Source organism: Numida meleagris, chromosome 2, assembly GCF_002078875.1.
Source record: "Numida meleagris isolate 19003 breed g44 Domestic line chromosome 2, NumMel1.0, whole genome shotgun sequence".
Lineage (NCBI taxonomy): Eukaryota > Metazoa > Chordata > Aves > Galliformes > Numididae > Numida > Numida meleagris.
The window spans coordinates 94167854-94194668 of record NC_034410.1 but is presented as its reverse complement, the minus strand read 5'-3'; the positions used below and the strand labels follow the sequence as shown (position 1 = coordinate 94194668).

At 33.7% G+C, this 26815-nt stretch overlaps 1 protein-coding gene across 1 annotated transcript in view; it reads left to right on the top strand.

Moving 5' to 3' along the window:
* CDH7 (cadherin 7) overlaps window positions 1–26815 on the top strand; it is a 79211-nt gene that overhangs the window by 31692 nt on the left and 20704 nt on the right. Inside the window, exons 3-7 of the mRNA XM_021388604.1 lie at window positions 5246–5540; window positions 12872–12991; window positions 15784–15951; window positions 17182–17369; window positions 25759–26012. Coding sequence (XP_021244279.1) covers window positions 5246–5540; window positions 12872–12991; window positions 15784–15951; window positions 17182–17369; window positions 25759–26012 — 1025 coding nt within the window. The remainder of the gene's footprint in view (window positions 1–5245; window positions 5541–12871; window positions 12992–15783; window positions 15952–17181; window positions 17370–25758; window positions 26013–26815) is intronic.

Here is a 26815-nt window from a genome sequence, read left to right as displayed (position 1 = left end):
CTCAGACATATAAGTGGTGGCCAGATAAATTGCTTTTAATGTAGTGCAGTACCTCTGCTTACTGATAAAAAAAAAAGTCCTTCTTTATTGAAAAAAACGCATTAACATACTTTAATGGCATGCGATATGAAGATCTGTACCTAGAAAGAGACTAAACCCAGAAACTGTTGAGTATTAGGGATATTGAAGGAAATGCATTTCTTAGGTTTCAGTGTTCTTGAGAATAATCATGGTTCATGAGTCTAAATAAGCATAAATGCGTTGAGACACTATACTGAGCTTCTACTGCTGTAGGATCAAAAATATATGTGAAAACAAAATTTTATTCATCACGGAAGTGAAGGTAGCAGTGGCTTTGCTACTGAGGGAAGCTGACTGCTTCCTTTTCTCACACATACCTTATATGCATGTTCTAAATTTGAGAGGCGAGCTTGGCCCTCAGAAGATTTGAGCGTCCTCTTTTTGTTTGATTTTGTTCTCTTCTAAAGAGAAAAAAAAAGTTTACTTCTAATAAGGATTGACCCTCTCTACCTCCACAAACCTTGTGTGGCTTTACTTATTAAATCTGTTCACTCTCTGTTAACCTTTCTAGAACTTCAAAGTTATCTTCCTGTCAAAAATACATCATCTCTCTCTGCAAAAGCTTGCTACTTTATTTTTCTGTTTTCTGTACTTGTTCTTACATGTGGTGTATTTCAGAGAGCTCTCAACATAAAAACACAAAATCTTCAAGTTTAATGCATGTGGAATGTAGCAAAGAAGCAATAGAATCAGCATATATTAATTACATAATGACTTGCATATTGGGATAAGTTCAGTTGATAGCCAAGGCAAAATAGACGGTAACTATCATGGATAATTTTGTGGAGGTGGAAATTAATGGAATAAATTGTAAGTATGGAAACATCTTAATATATTTCAGAAAACATCAGGAGAAATGAACATACTATGAGCTAGACATATCTTCTGGCAGGTTCTTGTGAGGGGCACAAAGATAAGAAAATAATTTAATTTTTTTTTTTTGAAACTTCTGAAATATTTTTTTTCTAGGATATTCCAGAACAAGATCAGATGAGATTTAGTCATCAAATCTTTTAATCTTCCATGTCTACTGAAACAAGAATTTGAAGCAGTTTTTTTTTTTTGCTCCTCTCTGTTTCTGAAGTCAGTGTTTCTGTATTCAGCTATAAACTGAGCTGCACTTCTGTCTCCTAAAGGAATCTCTCTGTAGAAAGTGATAAGAGTAATGGACTAGATAGTAGATGCCGCAGCCATCCTTCTGCAGCTTACAGATGATTTCTGGAGATATTCTGTGAAGTGCAACTATCTTGGGGACTAATATCGTTCTGTGTAGCTATTGCCAAAACAATCATGGAAACAAATAACAATATGTACCTAATCCCACGGTTCAGTCTTAAATGTACTTATTTATAACAAAACAAACGAAAAAGCAAAAAACACTGTCAAAGATAACTTTATAATGAAGACATCAGTTCTTGCTTCCTAGAATATTAAGTTATGTAGCTGGAAGCATGGTAATTTGAAGTTACATTGGTGGTAGCAGAAGTGGAATCACAGAATCATAAAGTACTCTGAGTAGGAAAAAGCAAGGATCATTAAGTCCAGCTCTTGGCTCCAAACAGGTTCACCCTACGTCTGTGAGTGTTGTCCAGACACTCCTTGAACTCTGATAGCTTGGAGCTGTGGCCACTGCCCTGGGGAGACTGTTCCAAGGCTCGACCACCCTCTGTTGCTGAACCTTTTTGTAACACCAACCTGACCCTCCCCTCATACAGCTCCATGCCATTCCCTCAAGTCCTGTCACGGTCACCAGAGAGGAAAGATCAGTCAGCACTGCCCTTCCACTCCCCTTGTGAGGATCTGTAGGCTGCCACAAGGCCTCCTCTCAGCCTCCTCTGCTCTGTGCTGAGCAAACCACTCATACATCTTGCCCTCCAGACCCTTCACCAGCTTCAAAGCACATCTTTGGATGCTCTCTAATAGTTCTGTTTTCTTCTTTTATTGTGGTACCCAAAACTGTACACAGTATTTTGTGGAAATATTGTGCAGGACTGTTGGGTCCAATCTTTTTCTTCTTAGTTGCAAAGCTTTTATGCATCTACTTTAATTACTTTGAAGATCATTTTTTGGAGGATTATACTGGAGGGAACTGAAAATGGCATCAAATGTATTTGGATTTTGTCAGAATAGCTTGTATTCCATTGTTCTCTTGTACGTCAAGTTTTCTCATACAATTACTAAAGAACACACAAAAATTTTGAGACAAATCCTTGGGAGTGTTTTATATAGAATTGATTGTACCATAGTGCCAGAGATTAACTAAATCTTAGCTATACCATCTTTCCTGCAGTTTAGTAGGTAGAGAATGGTGCTTTACTCACTTAAGCAAGGGCTGGTGTTTTTATAAAGAAAAAAAAATTAATAAAAGATGCAAATAAGGTTTTTCATCTTTACTCCAAGAGCCTCAGACTTGGACTAACAAAGGGTATCAGTAACCACTTTACTAATCTGTGCAGTAGCGGTTTTCTATCAAGGCATGGTTTCAAACAGTGGCTTTTGTTCAGCATGTCACTCTAGGGCATAAGCCACTGTAGTGTAACCCTCTTGAAGATTCATGGACTTCAGAGTGGAACTCCTTAAAAAGCAATAGGTTAATCAGAGTTACAACATGAGCAAATGGGAATGCTGAAGCTACTAATTTTCTTTTTTCTTTTTTCTTTTTTCTTTTTTCTTTTTTCTTTTTTCTTTTTTCTTTTTTCTTTTTTCTTTTTTCTTTTTTCTTTTTTCTTTTTTCTTTTTTTCTTTAGTATGTGAAAGTCTTAGTGCATCTTTGAGTTTTTATTGTTCTAGTCTCTCCCCTGAAGGTCTCTTTTCTTTTGAAATCCAGCTAGAAAGTTAATAAGGGCATCTTGATTGAAATACAAGGTGAAAGGGAGGCTGTGTGGGCCTACAGCATGAGATCCAGATGTGAGTACTACAGTCTGGTGCGCTGATGGGTGAGGCTTCATCCTCATAAGGGAGAATTAACTGTACTCTCTGCAAGGTGAGGTGTAAATTCAGTTCCCTTTTCTGTCTAAAGAATCAACTTGCACATCTCAATTGTTCAAGCATCTGTTCTACCTAATAAACAGCTGGGTATGCTAGTATCATCTGCTCTTTCTCTCATCTAGCATATTCTTAGCTATACCATAAAAACTGGAATTATTTTTACAGGGAGAATGGATAAGTCTCAGCCATCAGAGAAAGACCAGTGCTCTGCTAGAATATGGGATATGGAAAAAAACGGAATCTCTTCAAGGAGATAAAAGCATTGAATCTTTGTACCCCATAGCTTCTGTTCTTGAGTAATATGATGCTGTGTAGCTCATAGGAGAACCCTGAAATACAACATAAGGAAAAAAACCATAAGCTGAACAGATTCTTACTCGCACACACCATTGTTTCTTTGTAAAAAAGATGGGTACTTCTTCCAGTCAAGTTTGAAAAACTAGCAAGAGCCACTGCTGCCAGATTTGTGAGATGAACAATGGTATAGTTTATTGAGTTAACTCAATATTGTGGCTGAGGAATAGGCAGTTCTGTGGATGTTCAAAGAAGCTGGGTGTGAAATATATTTTCTCTTGATCTGCTCACAGTCTCAGCACTGACTGGTCTTGATTGTGCTGAGAAACAGGATTTTAAAGATTTGGGAAACTCTACCAAAGCAATCCCAGACTTCTTTCACTATCTCAGGAGTTACATAGCAGTCAAATGAGAATGAGCTCCATTTTGAAATAATGTACCCATATCTGCTTGAGCCACCCTAGTTATATTTCATTGATCCAGACCAAAGCTCAGATTCATTTTCTGTCTTGAAAGTGAGATGGAGTACCCTGCAATTGCAAAACTATGAGATATATTAACAGTGTATTTGAGCTAATGTATAAGAAATAGACAGCTTTTTATCCATCTGAAAAATTCAAAATTGGTCACCAGTTTTCGCCTTCTGATATAGGGAAAGGCCTTGCAGCTGTGCAAAGTTATGCTCAAGATAGCAATTTTCTGCAAGTGTATTCTGGAAGTGATTACTCTCTCAATGATAATTCCAGCTGGGAGGAAAAAAAAAGTTAGTGGAGGACACTGTAATGATGATGACAGTAAATTTAACTCCAAACTCACCATTTGGAGGAAGAGCACATATTTAGTATAAAAGAAAAAAAAATCCTATCAATAATGTTGTTCTCAGTTATTTACAAATAATAATCTATCTTCAAATTTTATTAATGTTGTGTTCATCTGTATCATATTAAATATATGGGTGTTACTTTGACATGATATTATATTGCTGATACAAGTCTGAAAAGAATATGAGATTTGTGTAAGTGTGGATTCTGTAATCCACACAGTAGGACTCAGTAGAGAAAAAGGAGCAACAAAAAATGTGGAATCTTTGTGACTTAAAAGAGCTTGCAAAATGAGGAAGAAAGTTTCTTTCTGTAAATCTGTTTTGCTTTTCCAAAGGGAGATATATTTTGACCTAATAAGATCTTTCTTCTGAGTCTGCTGCAAGTTTTAAGGGAAACTACACTTGGCTTTTGATGCTGTAGTTCAGACAGCATTAGGACATTTCTTAGTCTTTCTCAGACTCTCTATTATTCTAAAGTTAGATGGCAATAAAGAATATATGGAAGTGAAGTCATTGTTCTACTGCATAGTAGTGAGAAACTGAACCACTGGCCAATCCATTCTGTTCATTCAAGTATTTTAGTGAACTATACAGTAAACACTGAGGAAAACTGTATGTCATTTCCCATACAGCTGCAGGAGCAAACGCTAACAAGTTTATAATGACATTTGTTTGAAGTCGCACCCTTTAGTAGGGCAATAAACAAAAACCAAAAATTAGTGACACTTAGGTGAGAGTAAAGGTTATGATAATAATGTGTGCATAGGCTTGTATGTGAGTGGTTGTGTAAAATTCCAATACGAGAAACCTGTAAGACAATATAAAATGCATTTGAAAATGAAATGTTTATAGAAAAGAGTGAAATCATTTTCCTCAAAAGAGTAAGCTGACAGATTCAAATAGTCCCTCATAGGCTGTGCACAGTAAACATTCAGCTTGTCTTTCCAAGAACAATAAAGTTTTGTGTACTACTGCTTGACATAATAATTATTTTTTACATATCTCCATGCCACTGACTCTCTTGGAAGTTAATCTCATCTCTCATCAATTTTTCACCAGCTTCACTCTGATGTTGATAAAGGAGATGGTTCCATCAAATACATCTTGTCAGGCGAAGGGGCAAGTTCCATTTTCATTATTGATGAGAACACAGGGGATATTCATGCTACAAAGAGGCTGGATCGAGAAGAGCAGGCCTACTACACACTCCGAGCACAAGCACTAGATAGGCTGACTAATAAACCCGTGGAACCAGAATCTGAGTTCGTCATTAAGATTCAGGACATCAATGACAATGAACCAAAATTTCTGGATGGTCCTTACACTGCTGGAGTTCCTGAGATGTCTCCTGTGGGTAAGTGCAAAATAGAATGTTGGTGTTGTGGGAAACTTTTTACTATTACCTTCTAAATATTTCATTATTTTTTACTGTATCACACTAAGTTACTTAATTATCAATGAGCCACCTGCAACAGTTAGATATTTCAAGACTTAACTGGAAATAACATGCTAGATTAAGTATTTACCCCTTTCAAAAATTTGTGAAACTCAAATAGCTATGCAGGGATGCAGTTAAGCATTTTATGATGTATTTCTCATTCCAGTGCCCAGAGGCTTTGTTTTATAATTCTTGTTAACAATAAATTTCACACCTATGGTATGGTATTCAGAGGTGATAATATATCATTTTGTTCAGATTAAGTCTGTTCTTAACAAACTCTTCAGATTCCTGCTAGTGCATAACATTTTTTGTAAGTTTTGCATATATTGTTAACAGTTAGTTTACTGTGAATCTTTCCCAGTGCTGATTCTAGCTCTCTGTGAAATATATACAAGAAGAAGACACTGGGCTACAGCTGAAGATAGTTGATAAAACTCCAATGAAACCACTGGAGAATGGCTGGTAGAAGCTTCAAACCCTCTCTGAAGCTTTTATTCCTGAGTACAAATTAAGGAAGAATTTCAACATTAAATCCACCATCTCTTCATTTTAAAGAGAAAAAATGCTTATTTGTTTTCAGGTGCTAGTGTTCCATCAAAAGATGTCTGATTCAGGCCAGATAAGAGACATTTTGATGAGTTTTAGTTTAACTTGAAATTATAAATACAAGTATAACATTAAAAAGCATAAAAATTTTCACTATGTCAGTGGAAATACAAGTATGGGAACTCAGGTTCTTAACCCTCAGGTTAAGAAAGTTTTATGGTAATTGCAATTATAAATGTCTTTGACTGATTTTAGACCATATGAAAACCTCATACTCAATACTGAATTTGCTATGGTGTCCTCGATTCCATTTCCTTTAATTTTGCACACTAAACAATGCCTCTAACTTAGAGCTAGAGATCTAAAAATGATTTTCCCTGCCTGTGCACTCTGCAGCTATCATTAGTCGGCATTACTTTTACATTTGAATCTCACTTTAGGAGCCAGTAGAATATAAGTGAAACAATGCTAATGAATTTTCTATTAATTTATATTACTAAACAGTGAACATTTGATACTTTCATTTGATACTTGACAGTTGTTCATTGTTACTCAAACACAATGTGAATATTTGAAGAAGCAGTGGTGGCCTTGGAAAGAAGGATGAACACCACAATTTTTGAGAAAGATCAGGCAGGAGACGAAGTTTTTGATATATTCCTGAGAAATTCCTTCAGCGCTTGGGAAAAATAATCAGATAATCTAAAATTAAAACATAAATATTGAACACTTTAAAAATATGTTGTAAATATTAATTTATTTTCGGATTAGATTAACTGAGCTGCAGAATACATAAATAATTACTATTTTACACCTTTGTTTTGCTCTCTGATGAATAATATTTCTACATATCCTTCTTGGATGAGTTAACTCTTTCTTCTCCTGTACAGATATAGTGACATATGAAAAACTCCGGTAAATATTTGAGGTTTACCTATATGCACAGATCCATGCCCTAACATGCTCCATGTATTCCAAAAACATATTGAGAATCAATTTTTGGGAAGTGTATAGTGTGCAGTGGAGAAAATAAGGACTATTTTTTAAAGGGAGCTTGTTTTGCACATTTTGCCAAATCTTTACTACATGAATGATTGAAAGAAAGTCTGTCCCACATTGACTGCAGTATCGAGTATATATTCAGGTTAGATGGAAAATTGTGCGAAATTATTGTTAGCTGTAACTGTGCACTGTCTAAATCTGTGTTGACTCTTGGCAGTTTCATCTTCACAAGCTTTGCGAAACTACATTTTAAACAACTTCACTGTTTGCATCACACAACTACTGATTACTTAATCAGGGATTACCATGAAGTTCTTGAGCGGCACTTGTCTTACATAGTCACATACATTCATAGTTTATTCATATAACACAATTTTAAATTAACTACCTACAGCATTCATGAAATATTAAGAAGAAATTATCTTTTATTTAGTACGAAATTATATTTTTGACAAGGATTTTTAATTGGATATTAAACAAAATGAAAGAGATCACAGGATTATAAAGCCAAATTAACCATAAAGCTTGGAGAACCATAACCTTTAACCTAAAGGGAGGTTATGGAAGTAAAATTATTCTGTATTACATTTCACAAATATTTTAGGATATTATCTAAGGCTAATTGAGGTCAGTCTTTTCTATTATTTGAAATGACTTCAGGTCAGATTCAAATTATATTTGGGTCAGGTCCAATTATATTGATTATCCCAAAAGAAGTAAATACTTTATGACAATACATAGCAAGAAACTAGAAGATATGGCTTTTCTGAAGATCTTAGTGGTTTTTTAAATTCCTTTTACTTAAAAAATCTGGCAGTATTATATTTCAAACAAAAAAAGATTGCAAATTATTACTTAAAGGAAGAGAGTTTCTGTGATGTTATACACGAAAATAGCTGATGTGAGACACACACGTTAGCCTTGTTAATAACTGGAAATAAAAATTCAATACTCAACAAAGCTTTGGCTTTATTTCATTTTCAAGTCTCTCCACACATCTAAACAGCTTTACTTATTACTCAAAAAGTAAAAAATAAAAGTAAAAAATAAAACCTGTCTTTCTTGCTACATTTATTGTACCTGGTAGAGATGAACTGAAACACTTAATATTTATGTAAAACAAAAAGAAAAAAGAAAAGAAAAAAGAAAAGAAAAACCTTTACATTATACTTAAGTCTTTGGTACCAGTGGCTAGTGGAGACTGTCACTCTCCATTCACAAACAACATCTGTTTTGGTTTATCTGACTTGTTAATGGGCTGGAACCAGTCTTGGGCTTTGTCCATGAGTTAAGGAAGACTAAAAAGGCTATGAGGGAAGAGGAGGAAGGAATGAGCATAAAGTTTGCCTCAAAGTCCCATGTCTCCCGTTTTGTGCTCCTGGAGTGGAAAGGCCTTATAGATATCATTGCACGAGATCTGAGTGAATGCCAGAGGCTGAAGCACAGAAGTGCCACAAAGTATAGATCGAAACAATGCTGGGCTACTGCATGTAGGTATTAAGGAGGTATTGTGGATATCTTCATAGTAATGATGTTTAATATTTCTGGTAGTAGCTGATATCACTCGGAAACGTGAGGACAACATAGAAATGTTTTGAGCATTATACATCATTAACTTATATTGGTTAATGTCTTTACTAACTGGCTGTCTTTAAAGGCTTATATTTAATTTGTTATTGTGGTTACAATTCAATTTTAAGGGAGTGTGTAATTTCAAAAATTAGCATTTCAAAAATTGGCAAACTGATTTTCCTTAAAAGTTAGCTGAAGTTACACACATATTCCTGATACAAACCAATTTAAAACTTTGATCAAATATCACACACTGTAATAACAAGATTTTTAAAAAGCTCTGCAGAAGTTTCTAAAACAGTAAACCCAGAGATTTAAAGCTGATCCATTTGAATAATTTCTAACTCAACATAAAATCAACAGCCCTCTTATCTTGCCTTTATTTGACCCTATCACAGAAAAGGTCAATATCTGCAACATGTCCAAAACATCTGTGAATCTTGACTTAGGTAAATTACAGTACAAATATCATTCTAAATTAAAGATCCTCTCCACAAAAACTTTTCCCTTCCTTTTGCCCTAATATCAGAACTGAAATAGTTCAAGTTCTCAGATAATTGTGATTCTTTGATATCTACCAATATGTGTTAAAATTTAGGTTAAAAATGACAGCTTAAGCATTCTGGAAAAATGGAAATATATGCCAGCCACCAAAAAGCCAGTGTGTTATTAGCAATTGTCAATAAAGAAATATATGGAACACCCTTTGATTAGCAGCACAGATTTTCTCCTTCGTATTTGCTGCCATTGATGAAAAAGTTTATGAAATGGATTCAAGTAGAATTCATTTTAATGAACTGACATTCTAACTTTGCTACTAAGACCTAAATAATTGTAGAGAAAATTGTAGAGAAATCTGCAACGGAGAGGAAAATAAACTATTTTTCAGTGAATGGACCCTATTTATCTTTTCAGCCTGTATCAGATATACAAACTACAAGAAATATTTGAAGTTGAAGTTGTGAAGCTACGGGCTATAACAGTTTATTAATGAAAGTTCAAGGTAGGGTTGGTGTCCTGTTTACACCTCAGCTTAGGACTGCGAACAATGCTGCAGTAAACAGGATTTACTGGATCAGACAGTTTGTTGGATTGAGAGAATGTTTGGTCCTGATTGTAGACTGTCAAATGGTACCTCGGTGTCTTTAAGTTGGACACTGACAGGATAGATGATTACCTGTGTTGTAAGGTCAGGGAAAATGTCCAGGAGTAAAAAGATGACAATTTAATTGATGGAACATGATCTATCCTTTTGAAAAATGATTTTGTATTTGGAATTGTGATGCAACTAACCATTCTTCCTCAACCCATAAATTTACTGGCTATCAATACTATCCATATAGTTTTCTTGGTTGCCCTTTCTTTAAAAAAAATAAAGATTTGAATTTAAGATCAATCCATTACTAGAAAAATTAGGACATCTCTGTGTTGCAGTGATGATTCTCTGAAGGAATACTTATTCTTAAAGAGACGTGCTCTTCCTCTGGGAAAATCTGGAAATCTTTACTATTGATCTTTCTGTTCATTATGTTTCCTTGCAACTGATTTCCTACATGTAGGTTTATTCACATAGTTAAAGCACCTTGTGTTAGCTTGCATAATCTTTTAAAAAACTATTTTGTGCAAAAATCTCTCAACATAGAACTTCTGGAAACTCAAAGTTTTTGAGTGAAAAGAGTAAAGAAATAGCGATAATAGTAGCTGTTTTAAAAGATCTTTCTCTTCTATGAGATTTGAGAAAAAATAATCAGTACAAAGAAAGTAGATAAGTATCATAGTTGCTGATTACAGTCAAGTAGGATGAGTGCAGAAAGATTTGGCATTAGAATTTCTGCCTAATTTTGTTTGTTTGCTTATTTGTTTGCTTTTGTTTCTAGAGGATGTGTGCTTGAATGGGCAAATCTTCAGTTTAAGAGGGAGCCAATTAGATTCAGATACTGGCTTTTATGCACCTCACAAACGGTACAGTCTTTGCTACATCAGTTGATTTTTACAGTAAACAAGCCCTTCTAAACTTGCAGGATTTCCAAAATTTCTGCATAGAGACTGCAGAGCTTGTAATTTCTTTGATCTTGTATTGGTCTGAAGTCCTTGGAAGAGGCAAGAGCAAGGTAACTGCGTGTGAGGTTTATAAGCACTTTTCCCAATATTTGCAGACATTGTGAGCTTCACTGGCAGGACTTAGACACTTCAAATGTGTTAAGCCTGGCTTTCTCAAAGAGCACAAGACATCAAATAGTCATTTTGATATCCTTCTACTCAAAAACTTGAGAGACTCTAGAAAGTTTAAAATAGGTCTCACTATGAAATTACATTATAGAGTAATCTGTAAAATCAGTTTGACATACTGAATCAAAACTCTTAGTTACTGGTGAACAGAAAATTTATGTATTTTAAGTCCTGTAACAGACAAATGACTTGATGGATTAACTAACAATTTTCTTTTTAAACTCCCCATCTATTTAATGTAAAATTTCAGGTGGAGAATAACCTTCTCTCTGTCCAAAAATATTACAGTCCACAAGAGAGAAAAGTAGAATTTGAGATAGAATTGCAATCATAATACTTTGTCATTGATACTTCAGGAAAAGAGGTCAGGCATGTGGGTTAGTTAGGTCATAATTTAAGTGAATAAAATTATCTTATGAAGGATGACTTTTGGTCAGAATTAATTCCAGCAGGTCTCATCCTTTGTTGTCTGTACTATTTTATAAAAGGTTGCATTTATTCCTCTCTTTTTCCAAACCTTCAGTCTGGACCCAAAACCCATTTACAATTCTCTGCTTTCCTGAGGACAGAAAAGATGAGGAAAACGGATGGTGCACATACTATATCAGACATGACAGATTTAAGAATCCTCCCAACCTTTCCTGAATATGTCTGAATAAAACAGACCAAGGTGCAACATATGTTAAATTCACCCTGGTCACTTGTTAGTACAGTTTCTTCTTAAAGAGTAATTTCTGGATTTGTTGCTCTCACATTCATGTAAAAAATGTGTTCAGTTGGAAAACAAACACTCTCTGTGACAAATACTGTTCTCTAGTCTTTTGACTAAATCCTGTTTAACACGGAATTTGATCCTCTGTTGAAGCCCTAAACTGGGCATCTGCCAAACTGCTACAATATTAATTTGCAACTTAACCTCCAAATGGTTCCCTGAGGTGTTGAGTGGAAGGTCTCAATGTTCCAGACAATCTGCCAGTGAGAAATAATAATCCTTTCTGCCTATCAAAAGGTGGTGACCGTGGCCAAGGCCCTGGCTCCCAAGCGTTGTCTTATTCTGCTCTCGACTTACATCATGGAAGCAGTTGTACAGAAAAATAAAAAAATAGGAACTGACATGGAGGATATAACAAATAGGAGGTGGATGTTAATCAAGATTCTCAGTAATATACACCTCTTGCTAACCAGCTAAACATCTTTTCTTACTAATTCCTGTTAACATATAGACATTTCTTTCAGATAAATGTTTATGTGGCAGATTATTACCACAAATAGTACTAAAACATTGCAGATACAGTGTGAAGTGAGTACTTTTTAAAGGAATTTAGAGGCAACTCTCAGCTGTTTGTTGTCTTAGCTGAAATATAAACTCTTTATCTTTCTCTTGTATAAAAGCAAAAGTAATTTTGTAGGATAAAATTAATTTTTATATTTGTGTCTATGTGTCTAATATCAAAAGATATAATGCATATATATGTGTTATATTTGTATCTCTAGCTACTTACAATTTATAATTTTAATGTGTTGACTTCAAAGGGAAGTTGTCACCATATTTAATACTTAGGCATATTTCAGACATTGTTGTCATTGAGGACACTTTTCATTGTTCTCACATATCCTCCAATAACTAAGTTCAGAAATAAAGAGGGGAACTACTGAGTGATGTGGGCTTTATTACTGTGAGTCAAAGTCTGAGAACATTTGGGAGACCAAATTCTGTAATAACTGATACTACTGGTTTACAAATAGGACCTTATTTTGTAGGCTGAATCATGGAAACAATGACCAGTTATGAAAAAGACACCTCACACTGTTCCAGTTGTATGTAGGTACTGTATGTTGAATGTAGTTTGGATATGTGGATCTTATATGTACAATAGTTTCTTAAACATTTGCAGGTACCTCTGTGGTTCAAGTGACAGCCACTGATGCAGATGATCCTACTTATGGCAATAGTGCCCGAGTGGTTTACAGTATATTGCAAGGACAACCTTACTTTTCTGTGGAACCAAAGACAGGTAATTTTCCATAAATTCTCTCTACTGTAATGCTGAGAAAGTAGAAAAGGTGCATTAAAACATGCTAGGAACTTGTTAGTGTAGTCTCTTGGTTAATCGAATACATTAGAATTTTGTTGTTACTGTTATACTTCTGAGTAGATTGTAAAAGCCACACATCTGAGCTATGTGATAAGCTTACATTTTTGGAATGGAAATTTTTATTTTCTTGTCAATCTTCTAGCTCTGTGATCTACTGTCTATTGCAGTATTTCTGAACAATAAAAGATTCAAGATGATGTGAATAGGTTTTATTTTCAGATTTTTCTGGAAATGTCCAAATATCACCTTCTCATCTGATTTTGTACAGTATAGGTTTATGGCATGACCAGCTCTTCATTTTACTTTTTATAATAGTTTTGTTGTGGAAAACGTATCTTTTCTTCAACGTGCTTCCCATCCTCATCTGACACACCATTTTGCTGCCACTTCCAAAACATTATTTTGGAAACATTTCTTTTTTATTTTTTTCATGAAATTTTGTGAATATTGTTAGCCACAGGAAAATGCAGCCTTTTTTCCTCTGTTTTAACAAACATTGTTCATTCTGCTGTATGTTTTGTTCTGTTTTGGACCCCTCTCTACAAAAAAGACACTGAGTTGCTCAAGCATGTGCAGAGAAGAACAACAAAGCTGGTAAAAGGACTAGCAAATGAGACTTATGAGGAACAACTGAGGGAATAGGGGCTGTTTAGTTTAGAGAAGAGGAGGCTGAGGGGAGAAGTCATCCCTCTCTATAACTAATTAAAAGAAAGTTGCAGCAAAGAAAGTATTGGTCCATTTTCTCAGTGACAAGTCAAGTTACACCTGGGGAGATTTAGGCTGGGTATCAGGAAGAATTTCTTCATGTAGAGGGTGATCAAGCATTGGAATGGGCTGCCTAGGGAAGTGGTAGAGTCCCTGTCCATGGAGGTATATAAGAGACTGTGATATTTAAGTAGTTATGGTGCTGAGAGACATGGTCTAGTGATGGGACTTAGTAGGTCAGGTTGGTACCTGGACTTGGTGATCCTGAAGGTCTTTTCCAACGTAAATAATTGTATGATTCTGTGACTTGATGGTTCTACAGTATCATTTCACACAGTGTTAAAAAAAGTTTTCAATTTGCTTAGTTCGGTCTGATATCTCAGCCTACATGAAGAAAAATTATAATCTGCATTTCAGAGATGGATAAGCTGCAGCAAAAGAGAAACAAAATATTTACCCTATTTGTCATTTAAAAGTCAACCAATGAAACAAAAAGAACTGTTGGGAAACAGACCTGAATCCTAATGTTATAACTAAAAGGTCACACTCTATTTAACAGCATCTAAATTTGCAGAAATGAGTAGCATAAAAATATTAACATATTTATGCATTCATATGTTTATAAACATTCATATATTTATAAAATGTTCATCCTCAACAGGATTATACAGTACTTTCTTTTTCTCCGACAGATATGATATATAGTAGGCTTTTTTTTGTCTCTATATATGTGCAACGTGCATTGTCACAATGACTGCAATCAGCCCCAAAGCAGTATTATGGTAGTTCCTGCTAAATGAAAATCTTTAAGAATTGAGACTGAAATATTTGCATACATTTTCATTTTGATGTGGTACTCAAATTTCCTTTAAGCATGATAATTAGCTCCCAAATGGTTGGTTAGCACTGCCTGGCAATTTAAATGTAATAGAAAAACAAACGGGCTAGGAAAAGTAATGTAGAGACAATAAACTCATGAAATTATATGTTAATCGTATTTTTAAAAGTCTTGTCAAATAGGTGAAATAATGCCAGAAGGTCTGTGAAGTAAATGTTTCAGCCCATGGCAAGTCCTGAATTCAGAAGGGAAGAAAGAAATAAAACTGTAACTAAACACTCAGCAAATATGAGATGAAGAGATATGTGCCCCAACGTGCCTCTCCTTTATTAAGATTGTTTATGTTTCCTTTACTGCTGACAATGAGTACTGTTGGAGTAAGTAGCTGCCTCTCTGGAAATCAGAGTTAGCAGTTCTACTATGTGCCAGGAATGAAATATTCATAAATCGTCACGTTTTGAGAAGCAATATTTATTTTCTGGTCTATATCAATAGAACTGAAAGAATGAAGCATGGAGCTTTTTTCTAGTTTCCATTTCAAATCAAATAATTACAAATTGTATGCAGATTATCAAATGGATATTTAAAAAAATTAATTCAGATATTATAGTATTTCCTTTAATAAATCAGCGCATCTTAATCACATTAATGTTTTAGAAATAGTTATTTTTTAAGCAAATATTTGGTGAAATAAGATAACATCATAAATATGCGAAGTGTGGCATGATACCAATATTAGTAAGACTTAATGCTGTGAATGATTATTCAAGACATTGTGAAATGAATTTTCAACATGGAATCTTAAAATGAGTACAGAATATTCTGTTCCTCTTAGCTGTAAGAGAATGAGAAATCAAACACAGAAGACTATATCTTCCAAGAAAAGAAGTGTTATGAAAGTAACTATAGTTCAGGGAGAAGTGAACGTGGTCATGGATGATATTAATCAAAGAATGTACTACAAACTAAAACATGTTTTTGGTAACTGCTTAAAGTAAGCTTGTAGCATAGCAGTTCAGTTCCTAGTAAAATATTGTGATATCAGCGTTAAAGTTATATCCTCCCTTTTTTGCAATTATTGATCTGCTGTTACCTTTTAAGGTCAAACTCAGTTTTCATATTAATGTATTTACTTCCACAACCATTGACATATATTGTATTACTGCAGGCATTATCAAAACTGCTCTTCCAAATATGGATAGAGAAGCCAAGGACCAATACCTACTAGTTATTCAAGCAAAGGACATGGTTGGGCAAAATGGTGGATTATCAGGAACAACATCTGTAACTGTCACTCTGACTGACGTTAATGACAACCCACCCCGCTTCCCACGACGTAAGTTACATGAGTTGTAGTATTATTTCTAAACATTTTCTTTACTTTTTATGTTATATCTAAACAAAGAATAAAAGTACTTGGCTTCCTTGTTAAATACTTTGAAAACCACTCAGGGCAAGTTCTATTATTACTATTATTATTATTATTGTTATTATTATTATTGTTATTGCTACTGCTGCTACTACTACTTTGGAAGATTCTTTTTTCTTTACTTATTTTAGATCAGTTGAAATGAAGTGATATAGAGCAGGTGCATTGATTGGTGTACTTCTTCACTACAAATAAAAGGACAAAAAATATACACCTTAAAACATCTCTGTCTCTTGCCAGCTGGATGTCAGAATGCATAATGTAGTTTGACTGTTAGTCCTTAACATTCCTTTGTCAATTCAGCAGGATTTCTCTTGTGCATGTACTGTTTCTTAAGAAATTGTTGAAGATCTGTAAAGTCATCTTCTCTCAGCTAACTGTCTCTAATCAAGGTGTCTATCATCCCCACCAAAGAAGGGAGTACACAGTTGTAATCTCATACCAGTTTATAAGTAACTGTCTGGTATGATTTTTTTTTTTTTTAATCTACACTAATTTATAAAGTCCTCACAAAAGTTAAATAATGGAGGAATATATTAACTCCACCCTCACCGCCAGTGATATAAAACAGACTTCCTGGCACTAATCATTTGAAATAATGATAGAATAACGAAAGTTACTTGTGAAGATGAAGATATTATTGCTTTTTGACTGCAGATATCCTTTTGACAGCATCTATATGGTTTTCTACTAGAACGAAAATGGTGGAATTTTCAAAATTTCTTTTAAAGAAATTGATATATCTCAGTTTCTAGTCATATTAGGAGTGTAAACTGCCTAATCAAGATGCAGATTTGTAATATGATAAGGCTTTGTATAAATTTTATTTGATATATTTGCTTTGTTTCCTTTTTTTTTGGAAAACAAATAGTATTTTTTGCACAGGAAAACTGCAGGCATTTGCATCATGACTAAGTGTTGAATAAAATTTATGCATCTTTGTCTTGGATTTCTCTCTTGTGGAAAAAAAAAAGATCCATCATAATGAAAACCTAGAAAAGAAATGAAAAATTTCTATTTTAAACTGAAGCACATTTTCTGGTAGCCTGAGCAAATATTCAGTTGCATGAATATAGATTACTTTTTAGCTTACAGACCCAGAAATCTCTGAATTTATTATATTTCTGAATTTCACAGGATCATATCAATATAATGTCCCAGAGTCTTTACCTGTGGCATCTGTAGTGGCCAGAATAAAAGCTGCAGATGCAGATGTGGGACCCAATGCTGAAATGGAGTATAAGATTGTAGATGGCGATGGTCTGGGAGTATTCAAGATCTCTGTAGACAAAGACACCCAGGAGGGAATCATCACAATTCAGAAGGTAAGTCTGAATTTTCTGACTGATTCTGCTTGGATCCAGGCAAGATAAGGGAAGGAAATGTGAAGATGAGTTTTTTTATTCTAACACTCTTATCTGCTGTAGGAGTTTTCACTAGTGAATTTCATCATAACTTTAATGTGTGTGAAAATTGTGATTTTTTTGTTATTGGGTTGTTTTTTTTTTTTGACTGGGATTTATGTTTGTTTGTTTTTTTGAAAAAATCTCCAGCACATATGGAAATCTCAAATTATCTCTCATTTGTTTTTATATTAAAGAGAAAATGTATGTCTTGCGGTAAAAATTTAAGGTCAAAATCCAAAATGAATCCAAAGCATAAATTAAAAAAAAAAAAAATTGTCTTTGATTAATCATGTTCTATCCAGGAGGTATATAGTATTATCTATAAAATTATGTATTGGTAAGACTAGATCTTTTGCAAGGAAATGTATTATTATCTATATTATTTCTGAGCTCCAAAATATTAAAACAAATATTTTCTTTTTGTCTTTTTATATGCGCTGTTAAATAACTAACAATTTAAAAAGAAAAATCATGTTTACGTAAAAATATTAAAACTCAGCATTTTTTACTTTCTGCAACACGTTTTACATAGTATGCTTTTTCAAAATAAATGTGGACTGAAATATTTTGGCAGAAAATTTTAGTTTTGAGGAGAACAGTAAAACAAAGAAAGAAAATCTTGTGTAGAAGAGCATGTTGTAAGTACTTGTCATTGACAACACTAAAACTGTATGACCCTATCTCTCCAAAGTTAAATTCCCTGTAAAATGCAAGGCTGACTTAGAATTTTACAATTAGTATATTCCTGAACAAGGACCTATTCTTATAGTTTGTTTGATTATTTAGATATTTTTTCTTGCGGAGGTACTCTTTAATCTTTGCAAATTTCATGTACCAATTTTCTTTTTTTTTATTCTTCTGATGCATCAATTTCTTTTTAAAGTAATATAGAATTTCAGTATCGCATCTTCTTTGAAATAAGTTAATAGTGTATGATGTTGCAAATTAATGGGCTAATTCTCTGTTGCCCTGAACACCAGCTGAGAGCTTGTAAGCATCTGTAGATGTCAGTGAAAACACAAGATGTTCAGCAATTTTGAAAGATCAGGCTCTAATAAATGTAATGTAAATCATTTTTTTCAAGGTAAAAGCAGTTGTCTGAATCTACTTTCAGACAGCTAATTTCTTCTTAGCACATTTGAAATACAAGTGATGAAAAATTAATTCATTCTTTGTTCAACAGCCAGATTCAGTGTGGCTACTTCAACTTGCTCATTTTAAGATTTTTGAGGAAAGATCTGGAAGAGTTATACCCACTCTAGAGGGAGAGTTTTTTATCAGTGTCACAGCAAGCAACACAGACAGTTGGGATTGTCAACAGACTAATTTGGGATCTTCTAAGAACATTTTAATTTTCAGTCCATACTTGTAGTCACTGTGCTTTTTCTTGGACTCTCTTTGTTCCAGTGGACCAGTGATTGTCCAGCGGACAAATAATTGTCATTTATTATTTCTATAACCACTTTCATCAGGGAACTGAAGTGATTGTTTCAGTACTGAATGTTTGTGCCAAGAATCTCCCCATGAAATGCCTACTCGACTGCAATTTTTGACCCAATGAAATGCTCCAGTTTGCAAATCATTTTTAAACCTAGCAAATGTTGCTGTAATTTGACACAATAATTAAGACTTTTTTTCTCTGCAACATTACACATTTTCTCTCATTTTCCTACCATTATCAAATACCTTTTCCCTTTTGTATTCAAACGTAAATCCTCGTGCTGAAGGGCGCCTCCCAAATCTCTAGCTGCTCTTGTCTCTACTTGGATTCCAGGGAAGTTAAATACCTTGCTCAAGGATGAAAGATCTTTCCTATTAACCCTGCAAATAAAATAGAGCAGAGAGTTGACTGGGAGGGAAGAAAGAAGTGAAGAGCACAAGCACAGTAGCCACAAAAAACTGCAGCTTCTTCTCCTCTTGAGATCATGCACATGAAAGACCATTAACAAGTGTTCACAGGTTAAATGGGCTTCAGCTACATTAGGCTAGCCTGACAGGTCACCACAGATTCAAGCAGACATTATCCTTGCATGTGCTTTTCAGTAAGGAATGAGGGAAGAAACTGTAGCATGAAAACTGCCTAAACATTTTACTACCTGGCACATGAAGTTCTGAACACCTCTGACAACCATTTGCACTTTCATTTTCATACCCTTGAAATCAGCTGAGACACTGAGAAACAGCTCGGCCTCCAAATGTGTGCCCATCATTTTAAAGTTGTGCATATTTATACACCCAGATAACAGTTTTGCATGCACATTTGGTTCTAAAAGCAAATATATTCTTTAACTTTGCGTACTTTTGCTGCAATCACACACACAAAAGCCACACATCCAAAACACTATTAGTATGACTGAGCATATGAAGGCACTACTTTATCCACATTCGTGCTGGGTGTTGTGGAGGATGTTTGGCACTTATTTATCAGAGCTTAACACACAACCTGAGGATTTTATATTCTGTTCCTAGAAGGAAAACCATTTTGAAACATTTTGAAAAGTTGACTCCCACACTACAAATTATATTCTTGTTTTAAAATGTAAGGAGAAAAAAAAAGTTTTGTTTAAAAAATATGTTAAGAGAAGTAAGATTTAAGAATTCAGTGAGAAAATCAGGATTCTTTATGCTCCAAGTGGATGGAATATGAAAAAAAAAATACCCAGGGATCAATGAAAACTGCAATTAATGCATTTATATATAGAAGGTCAGAAAATTGGACAAGTTTGAAAAAGACAGGTAGCAAGGACAGAGATAATACAATTAATAAAAGATCAAATGCCTAGGAATTTCCTAAAATTACTTGTCTGTAATGGGTTTGACTAATATAAGTTTTTGGTGTGAAAGTTGGCATAGCTTATGAATGCAGTTTGAATACGTTTATTTATTTATTTATTCATTCATTCATGTGCATTTGCACACATTTTTGCTCTGTACCCAAAGACACAGAGACTTTAAAGCATCAAAAGACAGGAAAAACAAACGTACATGTTTTTATTCCAACAGCGATATTAATTGAACTATATATTGTATTCTGCTTTCAAAACAAAACAAAACAAAAACTATATTGAACCATTTTACTTGTGTTAATGGCACTAAATATATAATGTCTAATTTCCACTGCAATATATAACAAAATTCATTAACTGACTTCACATGCAAATAATTTATCTGTCATGCAACTATGAAGGCATATAAAAATATAATAATACATAATATTAATAAAAATAATATATAAATAAAAGTTTCAGACTTATCAAGTGAAACATATGCTCCTACTTTACTTTTCTCCTGTACAGTGCAATCTAAATATATCACCTACTCATACTCCATGCTAAAGTTCTGATGTTGCAAATAACAGGAGACTTTGGCTATTCTCTAGCTCCAAATTATTTCTTTCTCTTCAAGCCCCCACTATGTACACCCTCTCTTTAGTGAACTCCTAAGTAAAACTCAGTTGCCTAAATTACTATTAAGGAGGATTTAGTAGAACATCAGTATTAGATGATCTTTTTGGAAAAAGAACTTATACAGCTTTTGAAATTGAACTGGATATTTATATTCTACAAAAGTATTTGAAAATTTTATCCTCATTCACAATGTGACTTAATTTTCCATCTGTAAAGTAGGATTAATCCCTTCCTTTTTCATTTGTTTCATTTGTAGGTTTCATTTGTAATTCTCATTCTGCTATAAATACTCTGTTAGTAAGGATGCAGATATTTTGCATGTGAATACTGTATCATTCCACAATGATGAGAGTTTTTGGAATAAATTTTTCAGCAGATATTAGATTTTTTATTTATTTATTTTTAGATGGGTTTGATTGGTCTGTACAGTAACACACTTCGAACTGAAGAAACATTTATGGAAATGAATAATGATTCCATCAATTAATGCAATAAATTTTGTAGTGTCCTTGTAAATCTATGTGTATACAACTTAGAAGTGAATTCATGTTGACTGTTCAGAGAATCCCAATCATAATAGAAATAAAGGAAATTTTGGCATAATTTCTCAGGAAATTAATATACAGACCACACAGAACTTCCAAAGCCCTATTCTTAAAAATAGTGCACTGAGAAAGGCATCATATAAGTATGGCTTCAACCTTATTCACAGACTTGCGGGCTACAGTTAGTCTTCAATAATAATAATACCTGAGCTGCAAAACATCTTAAGATAGAATCTGATATATAATATGCACACTCCGACAACTTTATCATTTACTTCGTGCTTCAAATAGTAATGATAACTTACAAGTATAAAAGGTTGCATGTTACTTTTTTATTATATGTATAACATAGAACATTTTGGAAAGATATGGTATCCAATCCAAGAAATTTTAGTGGACTTCAGTAAAAAAAAGTCTGTAGGCTCTGTTGAGGATTGTCTTGTCTTGCTGTAGCAAATGACAAGCATGAAGATTTCCCACTGTACAGTTATTGCACACTTTGTCTTCATTTCTTCTCCAAATACACAGCTCCACTAACACTATCACCAAACCATTTGAACGTAATATTGAAAAATGTGAAAATAAGTTTTGCAAAGTACTTTCTCATAGAAAATGGCTGCTAAGACATTATTCTGAAATCTGACTTTAAGAGTAATAATGGCAATTATAAAAATGGGGTTTTTATGTGTAAGCCTTTGACTGAAAAGCTATATTTCTGTTAGTGTTAACATTTTTCTTTTTTCCAGCTAAAAAATTTGCTTTCAATTCTATATCAGAGTTTACAGTGTAAGAACTTGAGCCTTCCATGGTTCCTTTGAGAGATAATGTGCATTTGTTTGATGTACTTCAGTTTTCAGTATAAAACCTCAACTAGGCTTAAAAATGGGATTTTCATCTCTGTAAAGTACATTATTACAAAGTTACCATACAGTAAAAAATGAACATTACAGAAATAGGTTTCCTGTGAAAGATAACTTCATATCCAGTCTCTGTGATATAGATGACTTGTTTTGTAATTTCCTTCAGATAGGAAAAAATTCTCACCCCTTTGAAGAAAAAGACTGAAAGAAAGAAAACACAAGAACACAAGCCCTCAGTTGAGAGAAAGATAAATGGTCCTGCACAAGACCTAATCAGATAACATTAATGCACACATATTAATGAAGCTGTCAAGATCTATTCACTGTACTGAAGAACTGATGCATACATTGTCCTTTTAACCTTCCACAGTGATGTAGTGATTTGTAAGCTGCTGACTTGGTATTCCATTACTGGAATCTGTGCTTTTGTTGTAAAAGGAAATAATAACGATATAGTCCACAGGCTAGTTAAAAGATGCTCACTATATAACAAGCATTAGCAATAATTGGATAAGAGAGAGGAAAAAAACAAGGAGAACCTCTCAGTTCACATTTTCAGTCTTTCAGTCTGTAGTACATAATCTCTTCATTGTATTACGCATGATCTGTTGACAGATTTCCTTCAGATCAAGAAAGTTTGCGCGCTTACCTTATCTTAGAAATGTTTATTTTCCTAAACTAGAATATGCATCAAAACTTGGTACTTTTGTATTAATCATAGAACCTGAGGATTTGTATCTTGTTGGAGTAGACTGAGGATGATGACATCAGATTTACTGTCATTGGCACACCCCACAGGAAACTCTACTGTAAAGAACTAAGAAGCAAATAATAGCATTGCCATGTACAACCCTATACCACTGGATGATGTAACCTTGCCCTTACATTCTCTACCTCTTCTAAAAAGCAATTGTTTCTTATTACATAGATGCATATGAGTACATTAGATTTCTTTGTTTTATTTGTTTGTTTTCCATTAACAAAGTACCTTTACAACTTTTGTAAACTGTCAGCAGCTTTGGGTACCAGATATGGGGGAATTCTAGGGCAGGATTCATATTACTGAAAGCAGATGTTTACATCTTTCAGTTACTGAGATTCACTCTCTACTGGCTGTTGAAAAACAGACATTTGTAAGTAGTTCAGGTGATTTCTTCCCTAGAAGGATTTCTGCTCACAGTAATCAGTATATGGTGATTTTCTCAGATTTATCTGGCTAACTTAGAGAAGGTAAAAATTGCCCGATGGAAGCAGACTTGTTAAACATCACCATCGTTAGTTTTTCATCTTTTCTACCAAATGTATTGTCCCTGTATTCCCTACTAATGCAGGAGTCCTGTATTCCACTCAAATAACTGAAATATAATGATTTAAATGGGCATGTCAAACTTATGTTAAATATCTACTTGGAAAACAAATGATTTTATGATTTTTAATTAAAATGCTAAAGATCTAATTTAATCTTTTGAAATCGATACAGAAACATAAGAACATGTGCAAAATTTTCATTTAAATAATTTCTTAATTTCTTCACAATTGTGCTTAGTCTAATAAAATTAAATTTTATAGAATTTGTACAATTATATATATTATGCTCTATGCATATTTTGTATTAAATTCAATTTTTTCATCACTTTTTTTTTTAAGATAGCAGTGATGTTGACATTAATATGCCTAAATTTGCATTGTGGCTGTGAGGTGTGTTCTATGGCTCATATTTTGAAATTTAAATATAAAGCCAAGACTAAGATTCAAAATAATACCAGAAGTAATAAACAATGACCAGTATCTAGTTGCATCAAGTGTATTGCCCAGTATTCAGATAGCCCAACACTTTCTGGAGAACTGGATACTTCAGCTCTGACTTAGTGCGGGAAGTAAGTGCTTGATGAAGTTCGTACATATTCCTGTTCAGATAACATTTTTGCTGCCACATAAAGTTTATAAAAGTTTCCAAGTATGATGTGTTGCAGTTCATTTTTTATTTCTAAATCCAGGCTGTTTACAGCTGTATTGTAATGTCAGCTTAATCACTAACTTTAAGATGCTCATTTGGGATTTATTTTACTGTAACTCGATGGAGAACTTAAACCCTCGCATTTGTAGGTCAACAGATGTGTATTTCACCTCTGCTGCTCCTCTGAGTACAGGAATATTTTGCAGAAGCTGCCAGATTATTTTTCAGGCCCATTTCTGATACTTGTGATTTGTTCAGGATAAGAACTGCTGAAACCCTTTTTTAATCTGTTTAATACACTTGGAAATGTAGTTTGAAAATATAGTAGACTAATCAGACTGCACTTCTAGAAATGCTTATGTCTTTTGTTTCTGTTCTTAATGACTAAATTTGGAATTGCAAAGAAATATTAGGCTAGACATTTCGTGCAAGCTGACAGTCTAAGGATCTAGATGTAAAGTAAATTCTTTTAATATTAATATAATGCTTTTCTTCAATAATTTTCTTCAATATCTGTGAGGTAAAAGATTTTTTGTTTCCAAAACAATTTTTGTAATGGTACTGTTCTCTAGACCACAGTTATCCCATGAGATCTGTAGGATAGTTTTTGAATTCTAATGCACTATTAATTCCAAAGGAAACTCTAACTTAATTAAAGAAAATTGAAGTGAAATAAAGGTGAAAAGAAATAACAAAGATTTTGTTTAATAAATAACACAATCTCCAAGCTTTTAAGTAAAAAATATTGTCATATAAACAATGTAGTTTGATAGATTCCTACATTATCTCCACAGATTTATACAGAACGTCAAGAAATAGTTGATAATTAATGTCAATGTTAATGCAAAAACAAAACAAACAAAAATTAGGTGTTTTCAATGAATTGTTTTCAGCAGTGAATATTATATTGTTTTCTAATGACTGGGTACTACGGCACATTGTATTCAATACTATATAAGAAAACATGAGTAAGACAAAAATAATTCATTCACAGCAATGAAATAATGAAGGATTATTTGGTTCCCATAGAAGTCACAGAATGTGTTACTATTAACTAAGAGAAATCTTGTTTCATTCATAAGGTACAGTTTGCAGATTTATCTTTCCCATTACATCATTAAGGAATACTCACTAGAATTAATTTTAGTGGAACTAAGGGTGTTCTTGAAAATTCTACACATACTTTTCTACAATAAAATTAAGCAAAGAAATATTCACAAATCCATTATCTTCCACTTTTTTTTTGTTACATTTAGTCAACTAAACATTTTTTTAACAACACTAATGCAGTAATGAAAAATAACTTTAGTATCTCATGATTACCTTATAGTCATTTGAGTTATGTTTAATCGGACTGAGCAAGACACTGCAAAGACAGTGTTTGGAGAAAGCCAAAAGAAGAGCCATCCATTATCCTCTGCCAATCAAAAATACTGCTTGGATACAGATGGCAAAACTCATTTTATACTTTCTGACTTTTGTGAGTTTTGCTGCAACATTGCTGGGTAATAAAATTTTCAAATAATTTTATCTGTATAGGAGTTGGATTTTGAAGCTAAAACAAGCTATACCCTGAGGATAGAAGCAGCCAATATGCATGTTGATCCTCGCTTCCTTAGTCTGGGACCCTTCAGCGACATGACAACAGTGAAGATAATCGTAGAAGATGTTGATGAGCCACCTGTGTTTACTTCACGTTTATACTCCATGGTGGTTTCTGAAGCAGCAAAAGTCGGCACTATCATTGGAACTGTAGCGGCCCATGATCCAGATGCCTCAAACAGTCCAGTCAGGTAATTAGAATTATAGAATGATAGAATCATCTAGGTTGGAAAAGACCTTCAGATTACCAAGTCCAACTGTTAGCCTGACCTATCGAATCCCATTAGTAAATCATGCTCCTTAGTGTCATGTCCACACATCTCTTAAATACCTCTAGCTATGGGGACTCACCTCTTCCTTGGGTAGCCCGTTCCAGTGACCACCCTCTCCATGAAGAAGTTCTTCCTAACATCCAATTTAAACCTCCTGTGATGCAACTTATAAGACTTCTTAACTGTTTATTTCTTTAGCCTTTGTTTTGAAGCTATTTTTTTCTTTTTTTTTAGTGGGAGATAATTTGTTTGCATTGAAAGCAATTATTTTTTTCCTTTGCAGAAGGAGACAGAGATACTCTTTGCATATCTTCAGTTTTATACACGAATTGATAACATTTGAAAAAAATAATATATTAAATTCTCTGTAAAATAAATAGGTAAGCAAAATAAATAAATAAATAATTTAGCAAAGATAGAATTTCAGGATTCCAAAGCAAAAATAATCCTCATTATAGTACCTATATTAATTTATTTGTAAATTTAGGAAGAATATATTATAATCTGTATCAAATTATGTTTTGTTTATTCAGTTAGGGCCAAGGTCTCTCTCTCTCTTTTCATTTTCTGATTGCGCTATACACAAGAATGTAATAGCACTAGGGCTCTTTTGCATTGTAAACCAAAACTGAGATCTCACAAGAAAAATATATAACAATAAACTATTTATGTGAGAGAAATAGATAGACATTACTTGCCAGGATGATTAAAGGCAATGGTCT